The sequence below is a fragment of the Orbicella faveolata genome, unplaced genomic scaffold (assembly GCF_042242905.1).
Source record: "Orbicella faveolata isolate gen_17 unplaced genomic scaffold, um_ofav_v1 contig_24, whole genome shotgun sequence".
Taxonomy (NCBI): domain Eukaryota; kingdom Metazoa; phylum Cnidaria; class Anthozoa; order Scleractinia; family Merulinidae; genus Orbicella; species Orbicella faveolata.
The window spans coordinates 11,532,881-11,542,500 of NW_028301552.1; the positions used below are offsets into that span (position 1 = coordinate 11,532,881).

At 38.2% G+C, this 9,620-nt stretch overlaps 2 protein-coding genes across 2 annotated transcripts in view; one reads left to right on the plus strand and one right to left on the minus strand.

Annotated features, from left to right (window-relative positions):
- Positions 1–1,178: 1,178 nt before the first annotated feature.
- On the minus strand, positions 1,179–6,616 carry LOC110043109 (monocarboxylate transporter 10-like). Its single transcript, XM_089291002.1, has 5 exons — positions 6,059–6,616; positions 5,011–5,197; positions 3,508–4,139; positions 2,530–2,899; positions 1,179–1,701 (listed from the first exon to the last, which is right to left on the minus strand). The coding sequence occupies exons 2-5, from the start codon at positions 5,186–5,188 to the stop codon at positions 1,409–1,411; spliced, it is 1,473 nt and encodes a 490-aa protein (XP_089147128.1). The 5' UTR covers positions 5,189–5,197; positions 6,059–6,616; the 3' UTR covers positions 1,179–1,408.
- A 666-nt stretch (positions 6,617–7,282) lies between these two features.
- The window catches only part of LOC149110399 (uncharacterized), a 7,793-nt gene continuing 5,455 nt past the window's right edge, over positions 7,283–9,620 (plus strand). The window contains exons 1-2 of the mRNA XM_089291000.1: positions 7,283–7,420; positions 9,225–9,455. Of these exons, the coding sequence (XP_089147126.1) occupies positions 9,231–9,455 (225 nt within the window). The 5' untranslated portion in view covers positions 7,283–7,420; positions 9,225–9,230. The remainder of the gene's footprint in view (positions 7,421–9,224; positions 9,456–9,620) is intronic.

Below are 9,620 nucleotides of genomic sequence, written 5' to 3' on the forward strand. Positions count from 1 at the left end.
GTGAGTGTGCTCATAGTCTTTACTACCTGTCTGTGAGGCAGTGTCAATGATTCTTTGGTTGAATTGTTTAGTATTCACAGCTCACTTTTTTCCCTTCTTGTTGGAACAGCAGTGGATGGATAGACGGGCAATAGAATGGTCAATAAAATTCTTTAAAGTGTATATGACATGAAAAATAATTTCTGCTTATTTGAAAGGCCTTCCACAATACAGAAGAATGGCATTTTTCTTTTTGAAATATCTTTTTTGTTGTAGAGATATTGATGTTTTTCTATTATGCAAATTAGAGCAGGATGACATCATATTGTTTGCCACTAAAAAATGGTAAAATACTGAATAAACAATATCTCTAGAAATATTGAAGCATTGTTCTTGAAACTTGGCACCACAAAGGTGCATCACAAAAGAAAAGAATGACACCCTTATTGCTGTTGCCATAGCAACTCTTTCGGCTCCAGTCTCTTTCTGTAAAAGAACAAATATCCCCATTTGCAACCTCTGAAGTGAGACAAAGGGTTCTACTTGGAACAGACATAGTTCCCATATTGTCTTGACTCCCATCATTAGATTGGGTGGGGTAGATGGTTCTTGGTTTAAGACAAAACTGGGAACTGTGTTTTATTAAGACAACACCAGCAGCAACACTGTTGTCATGGCAACAGCACTAAGGGTGTCATTTTGTTTCTTTTGTGATACACATTTCTGGTGCCAAGTTTCTTGAAGAACACTGCTTCAATATTTCCAGAGATATCGTTTATTCAATATTTTACCATGTTTTAGTTGCAAACCTTATGACATCATCGCTGATCTAATTTACATAATAGCAAAACATCAATATCTCTAAAACGAAAAAAGATATTTCAAAAAGAAAAAATTAATGCCATTCTTCTGTATTTTGAAAGGCCTTTCTAGGCCTTTCATGTCATATACACTTTAAAATTTATAACAACAAATAGATTTCACATGCATTTCTACCCCAAGTATCAGGATTTATAAACCTTGCATTCTACAGTCTACTCTCTTGCAGGAACAGAAATTATATATTCATTTATGTAAACCTGCTTTCATATGATCTTCACTCTTGTAGGTATTTTTCATGCAAAACTTCGAACTCTCTACCTGAGAACATTTAGAATAGAGCCTCATGAGCATGATTACTGATCACTTATACACTAGGCTTTATAACATACTTTTTTTAATAATGGAGTCAAACATTATTATAGTTAATAGTAGTTCTTGTTGTTTTTTATAATTTCATGTTGTTTCTCTTGAAGATATTAACTTCTTGGCTACTCAGTAAATTTAAGATGAAATAAAATCATGTATGTATGTATGTATGTATTTAAGAAAAGTGTAAAAGAATGTACCATAATTTATTAGACAACACTAAAGGTATCAAAACGGTGACCTAAAGCAATTGTATACTTTCCACAGAAGCACTAATTTTCCACTTCTTTCTCAAAGTAGAATCAATGTAAAGTCCTGACAGATATTCTTTATGGTCATTTTCCTTGTATTGACTTTTTTCACTCATTTCTTCTGAATCTGTAACCATTCTCGCATTAAGTTCTACCCTTTTAGTTCCACTTGCTGTCGACTTGAAGCAGAATAGAAAAAACTGTACAGTTCCACTGAGAAGCATCATGGAGCCAGCTGTGTAAAATGCAAACTCATATGAAGCAAGTTTGTCGGCAATAAGACCTGGAGAAGAAATTTTAGAAATTGCATTGTGACCTGAGTACAATGACTTTCACGTGGATCTTAATATTGAATTTTCTTTACATAAAGATGCTTCTGATTTTACTTAGTATATATATATATATATTATCTCTTCTGTTGTAGATAGTGAGTACCTATAGCCTGGCAGTGCACGAAAAGCCTACACATGATGTTAGAAGTGTTTACTTCTTTTAGTACCACTTTACAAAAAATAATAATAATAATAATTAAATTTATATAGCGCTAATTATATAAAATATTCATCAGCGCTTTACATTTTAAAATATAAAAATATAAATATACATATTTATAAAAATTTAAAATACAAAAAGTAGCATTACAAATAACAAAATAGATAAATGTAATAAAACTTATCACTGAATGTTATAGGCTTCTCTGAACAAATAATGAAATATCATTAATTTCAATGACATAGAAAATGGTGGGGGCCAACTAGGGTCCTTTAAGAGCTACAGAGTTTCTGTCATGGAAGTTCATGTGTTATTTTCTCATTAATTTATCTCTCTGTCTTTTTTTTTTTCTTTTTTTTTTTGGTACAAAGTAAAGGATTGTTCCATATGATCACCACAATCGCTGCAAAAAAGTTGTTATTGTTGTAGTCATATGAAAACTACAAAACAGTGATCAAGGCAATCACTACAACATGGGGCAAAAATCACTGAAATAGAGATCCTAGCAATCACTTGGAAACAAGTAGTCGTTACAATCACTGAACTATTTGGTTACCATAGCAATCACAGAAATCGCAGAAATCGCACCCATCATAAATTATGGAAACTTAATACTCACCTGCTAAGGGTGGACCACCAGCCAGTGCGAAAGAACACAACAGGCATCCAAATCCAAATGCGGCATCCCGTCTGTCAGGCCCAACAATACCAAGAAGAATCACATTTTGTGATGTTATGAAAGCTCCATCTGAGAACCCAAACACAGCAGTGTATAATGCAAGAAACACATAACTTTTAGCAAGAGGTAGAAGCAAGGTAGCCAGGCCAGCAAGAGTAATTCCCAGCTGATTTATGTAGCGTATATTGACCCATTTGACATCACACAATCTACCAATCAGGAGTCTGGCTGCACCCGAAGAGATTCCCAGGAACATGTAAAAATGAGAAGCTTTATCAGCTGGGATGTTTAGTTCTTCACTGTACTTGACCTGGGAAAAAAAGCAAGACATCATCATGCACTATTATATAGTGATGTTTCACTTATTGACATTATTGTTGTTATTGTCATTCTTGCTGGTGTTGTTGGTATCCTTGTTGCCATTACTGTGCATGCACCTTAGTTGGGTGCAGAGATTAAAGTAGTAGAGTAAAGCTGCTAGAATAATTTAATATTCTCCCAACTTGATACTTCAATTTGGAAAGATATTGGATGTAAATCACTTGTGAACTAAAATCCTGCTAAGACATCTTGGACACTTTACTTTTCTGTTATTGATGGTCTTTGCCTTACCTTCCCCCTCCCCACCCCTAACACAATAGACCTTTTTGCTGATTTGGTGGCCATTTTGAATTCCATTGTTTCAAAATATAGCTATTATGGGATGCTTCGGGGGCAAACACATAGAAATCTTAATATGGCCTATTATGCCACACATGGATTCAACCTGAACACCCACTGTACTAGGGGAAATGAATTTTAGAAAATTGAATAAATTGACGCTCACTTTTCATTTCAAGACTTTTTGACTGTTTGATATATTGTCAGGGATCCCAAGGACTTTTGGTTATTTAGCTGACCTGTAATGTAATCACTTACCAGGTGGACACTGGGAATGAAGCGGCACATGAACATTAGTGTGAAAGAAGCGACAAGGATGCAGTATTGGGGAATCTTCCACACCGAAAAATCAAGAACCTTGAACTTTTTATTTCCTGTTTGAATCTTTGCACTACCATCATCATCATCCTGATCATTTGGCTCGGTCATTTCATCACAGGTATCTTCTGACATCTTATCCTTCTCCTCTATATTAGGATTAAAGGGGATGGCTAAAAGCAAGATCAAGGTGCAGGAAAGTGCCATGACTCTAAAAGTGTCTCTCCAGCCAACAGAGTCAAGAAGCACTTGAGTCACAGGACCCCAAATAAACATACCTAATGAGGGGCCCATGGTAACACTCCCCGTAGCAAAGGAACGTTTCTTGTTGAAGTATTTTGCCACCATCAGAAAGCAAGAGGTACGACAAAAACTTGCTCCGAGTCCAGTGAGAACACTGAAGGTGAAGAACATGATCTTGATATCATTCACAAATGATGTTGCCGTAAGTCCTGCTATGAACAAAAGTCCTCCAATGATAACTCCAAAGCGACAACTCAACTTCTGAGAAAGACTTCCCACCAACGGTGCAGCAAATAGTGATAGTGATAAGGCAAAGGAACCTATCCATGCTGAAAATGATAAATTATGTGAAACACATGGTGTTAAGTCTAGGTTCAGTTCCATAATTTTACAGTTAAACCCCCTCCTCAAAATGATGCTTTTTTGACTTTCTTTCTGATTTCAAGGTGGCTGTCCTGGTGTGGTGCTTGGCAGGGAGCAATAAATTAGACAAATTAACCAACTAATCCTTTGAAGCAGGGCTGTCATTAAGGGCTGTAACCCATAACACCAGTTATAGCCAAGTATGCTTCATATATTTTCCCTTGATGCTAAGGGTGAAATTGCCTGTTGTTGATATAATTCAACCACAAAGTAACAAGTGTGGAGAACGAGGTCTCAGGTGACTCAAAACTTAATGACAGCCCTGTGAAGGGTCAATTTTTGAAAACTGATTGTGTGAGAAAGGGTACTTGGTTATTACTATCATCATAGCTGGTCAAACACAACAGAATACATGCCAGAGCTTTGCTGGGTACCAGGTATTGTTGACAGGACTGAAAAAGTAGCTGCTTTTTCAAGGATGCAGTGAATAATATAATTTAATCTAAAAGCATATTATATAAAACAAATAGATTCCATGTGGCCGTGTGCCTGTTCAGTAGTTCACAGACGATGTCAAAATGTAGTAAGAACATCAGTGACATACTTGGCTGTTGCCTCATGGGTAATTGTGAAGAAAAGCTCCCCCAAAAAAACCAGTTGGCCATCTGTTGGCTGACTGTTTGCCATTTTGAGTTTTAGAAAACTGTTGGTAACCTGTCAGTAGCCTACTCAGGCAGCTTGTTGGTAACCTGTTGGTAACTGCTCGCCAACAGAAGGCCAAAAGGTTTTTTGTTTTGGAAGCTCTTCCTCACAATTACCACCTCAGTTGTCACTTGCCTGTCCTCTCTCTGCTGGTTTCAAAGTCTGCCATTAAGACAGGGAACAGCACTCCAAAACTGCGCAAAATTCCCATGAAGAGAACTTGACAAATTGTCGCACAGATGCACACAACTACCGACCACTGAGAGTCCTGCTGGTGTGTTGCTTTGACACAACAGTGAAATATGCTGAACATATTGCAAACCTGCAATAAATGTAACAAAAAAGGCATATTTGTAACATTGGTAAATAAAAAAAATTTAACAGAAAACTTTATTCTCAGGTCATCATATACGATTCATACAGCTGAACCTCACTACACTGTACCTCAAACATTTAATTGTTGGAGGTTCGAGACAGTAGCTAGGTGACTGAAAAAGTTATCCAAGAACCCAGGGGGTAGGACTGCCATATTAAAATGACGGGGGGGTGCTCGTCGTACCTTTTAGGGGTTAAAAAAGCGGTTTTGGTACCTCTCAGGGCGTTTAGCCTCCTCTACAGTGGAAGCTTTTGCGGAACCGTTTAGGGTATTGAGCGAAAAAAATATCACAGGTAATGCGTTGTTCCAGAATTGGTACCTCTTAATATCTAGGGGTGAAAAAAAAATCCAAGCCATGCCCACAAAGCAGGATCTCGGTACCTCTGAGGGGTTCTTTTCAAAATTTCCGACGAGCACCCCCCGGTCCAAGACATCCAAAGGAAAATGATTTGATTTCGTGTTAGCTTGGAGTTCGAGATAAAACCCAGTTTTAGATAGCGAAGTTCTACTATTTATATAGCAACAAAGGAACCTTCCACATTATAAGCGCCTGATGAGTTATTAAGCTTATTTTATTGCCTTGTGACCTGGAATCACAGCTGGACTCCGATCTGCACAGTTCTGAACGAGTCAACCCGGCGAACGACTTCTAGCGCTGCTTCTAGCTCTTCTTCTAGCTGTATTTGCATGGAGATTAGATTTCCAACCCTAGCTCAAGACAACAAAATTTTTCTACAATGGGGTTTGACCGCTCAAAGAAATGGTTTGTCGGTTTAATAGATAGTAGTGGACTACATGCAAGCTCACCTGTCAGACGTTTCTCTTGGTAGTAATTAATTCTCCCCCTTTCGTTCTATTCTTCACTGGCCTTTTCCCTTTTGTAAAGCAGCTTGTTCACTCTTAGACTGTCTGTGGATCTAGCCTGCGAGCGAAACTCAAACACTAGGGTGTGCTCGCAAAATACGGCACCGGATCAGACAAAGGTTATAACTTCTGCTCCTCTGCATGATTACGCAAGATTTTTCCGACAGGATAATGCTAAATTCAGTGGCTGGTCGCTGACTCGTTTAAAATTGAAGAGGATCTCGTTCATTCTCCCTCTTTTGAATTTTTGCTCTTTCTCTCTGTTTTTCCCTTGCCTTTTTACTTGCGAAAAGCTCATTCAGCTTCTTCACTGTTATGGCTGCTTAAGATTTTAAAAATACTCCAAGGTGTTCTTCCATAAAACCCGTGACGGTCATGGATCCGAGGAAAAATTCTAAACGACAAGGTACTCGTTCCCAGGGTCTCTCTAAAGTCCGGCGACAGTTAAAAAGCTTCTTTCTCAGTTCTTTTTCTCAGTTTGATGTAAGTACAAACAAAAAAAAAAACAGCAGAAAACCGCTGTCATCGATCAAAGGCAACTCTAGGCAGCCAAGAGATTATGATCCTGCATTCTCTTGCGGCAGCCCAGGAGGGTCCGCCAACCGATTTTTGTTTTTACTTTGTTTTTGCAATATTGCTCCTGTTGCTCCAGCTCCAGGGCTTGTCATTGATTTTTCAGACATTTCCCGATGATATTCGTTTTGTTGTTTTATTGCACCATCATTGAGTCATCATTAAAAATTCAGATTTGAAACTGGAAGATGTTCAACCTCCGACTTGAAAAAAATTCTTTCTACTTGACACGGATAGTTTCCAGAACAGTTTCCAATGCAAATTTTGGCTAAAAGTATAGCGCTCCAGGATACGATATTGCGGTTTCAGAAAACTGGGAAAACACTAACTTTCAGTATATTGTAGTGTCACTGTACTTTTTCTGGACGGACAACAGACTGTTTTCGTAGCTACGGTTTTCATGTGGTTTTCAACACATAGATATAACTGTACAATATGACATTCGTGAGTTCTGATCTGCCCAAAAAATCCAACAAGTCGATTTTAAAACCAGACAAAGGTGTTGAAAAGCGTGCGCGGACTTTTCTCAACGTGTTGAAATCAAAGGAACCGATATACTGTCAACACTTTATGCATGAGTACGTCATTAATCTCATGCAATGCAGTTACAACAGACAGTTAACTTCCGCATCGAAAGTACAACTCCATTTCGGAACAGACATTGATTACTTCGAGAAACTTTCTCATTACTCTTTCGGCGCTCGGGTGGTTAAACTAAACAAAGGAACTAAGGTAAGAGAGCTTTTTGAAGATGCAGTTTTTAACTAAACCAGTTTGGCTATTGTAACCTAGCCGGTACAGCAAATGTACGAATGCTTGAGATACTGATAGAGTTTTACTACAGAACTGCGTTACGCCTTTAGCAGTTCAGCAGCTAGGCTTACTTTTATTTGACGTAAATCAGGATCATTGCTTGGCGGCCAACCTGTTTTCCTGATTCTAAATCAAGAAAATCGTAAATTAGATGTAATTCGGTTCTAAGTTTTGATTGTTATAGATATAAAATATTTGATTTTCAAGTCATGATTTACCCGATATTAGAGAAAACAATTCACAAATCAGAACTCTCAAACCTGAAATCGGAATTTAGAAATCAGAAATCTAAAACCAAAATTCAGAAATCACAAATCACAATCGCAATCTCTGGAAATCTGAAATCAACAGTTGAGAAATCAGAAATCAAAAACTTAATTTCCAAAATGTCACTTGTGACATCAAGTTCTGACAATCACGGTTTATCTCATTTTGCGATGTCAATAGACGAATATTGAACCGGTAAAATCGTCCACATTTCCCGTCCAGGGGTGGGTAGAATGACGCAATTTCTTCCGCTGGCAATTTTTCCCCTAACCGCACCGTTATAAGGGGAAATAATCTCGCCTACTAAAACCATTTGTAGAAAAACATGTTTCAGTTTGTTTGGATTATTATTTAAGTGACTTTTTGACCGCGCGGCCATAGGCCGAGCGCGGTTCTTCTGCCAGATAGTTAACGGGACTTCGCATCACGCAACTTATGATCTTTATTCGCCAAAAGTTATTGAAACATTAATACACGGAAAATGTTACGGACATTGTTTTCTTTATTGTGTGTAAAATAAATTTTCTTTTGGTTTTATGGAAGCGTTGGATTCGAAGGGAATATTAAATCCGCTAAGAAAAGCTATTACGTCGGCCATGGAATGCGCTGACCTTGCAGCTTTCATTTTCGCTACGTTAACAAATAAGATCGCGCTTACTTTCGCCGGAAGCGACGGTCATTAATTGATTTGCAATTTTGCGAGTATTTGTTGTGGGTTTAGGCAATTGAAGAGAATTCTTTGGCTGTTTCGTGGTAGCGAGTTAAGATCGATTTGAAGGAAATTTAAATATATATATTTGCTTAGGTAAACAAGAGCTCGCCAGAACTTGCAGCGTTTATGTCAATGCTAGGGGGGAAAAAACACAACCGTTCTAAAATTAAAACGTTTAATCCATATCACACGAGACAACAGTTTGAACGCAACTTTGGTGCTGCAATGGTCAGCAACCGTATACTACACGAGACGATTTTTAACGCAACATTGTCCGAAACGTTTGAGCCTAGGCTCCTGCTCGACCAGTATGCGGACAATGAATCCACCCTGGTGCATACTGGAACGATGTCGCTTCCTAAAGAAGAGAAAACCTACATGTATCTGCAAGAAAAAGGAATAACTTGAACTACCCTGTTGTGTTTTGAATGCAAAAACCTAAGCTCCTCCTCCTACTGCCTCACGATATCGCGGAATGATCGGAAAGCGCCTTATTTAATTGTATTGGCTTTTTCTGTCCAATTAATTCCAAAGCAAGCGAAAACTAACCTTGGCAGGCAACAAGGAAGAATTGACCTGTCCTTTTAATTCAATTGCAGGGAAATGAGCAATATAACAATATAATATTCCTTTCCGGAAGACTTTCCAGTCAGGCTTGATAAATTGTCATGGTTTGGGAAGTTTTGTTAAGTGGTAAGTCAGTGGATAACATTTTGTGATCATTCTCTCTTTACTTCCTTTTAGTGAGCCATGAAACCGCTTTGTGGCAGGACCATTAAAGGTGCCATCGCGTGGGTGTCTTTTATCGGATTTGGAGGCTTCATCGCACAATTGCTTCGCAGCTTGAAAAATTTCAATGATCACTGCAGCGATGGTGAATCGGAATGTACAAAACGACTCTGGACCATAGCGGGAATATCCGTTGGGGTTTTTCTGTTCTTGTGTATTGCTATTGTGCTGATACGACAAGGCCTGGTAAGACGATTTTGAATTAACTTTTATCACAATGTACTCAATATCTTAAGCAGCAAACCCAAATGCGATGTTCTCGCTCGAAAAGAGAGATTCGGAGTCCTCAAACGCAATCCAACCCATCATTTTCCAGATGACCGGTTGGATTGCTCTGCCAATTAACTAAAT

Bases quoted from the DNA above. Each gene is read 5' to 3' on its own strand.
- LOC110043109 (XM_089291002.1), bottom strand. From the start codon at position 5,188: ATGTTCAGCATATTTCACTGTTGTGTCAAAGCAACACACCAGCAGGAC. The intron at 4,140-5,010 runs GCAAGTGACAAC...TATCATTTTCAG, and splicing joins AACCAGCAGAGAGAGGACAG to CATGGATAGGTTCCTTTGCC. The intron at 2,900-3,507 runs GTAAGTGATTAC...TTTTTTTCCCAG, and splicing joins TCATTCCCAGTGTCCACCTG to GTCAAGTACAGTGAAGAACT.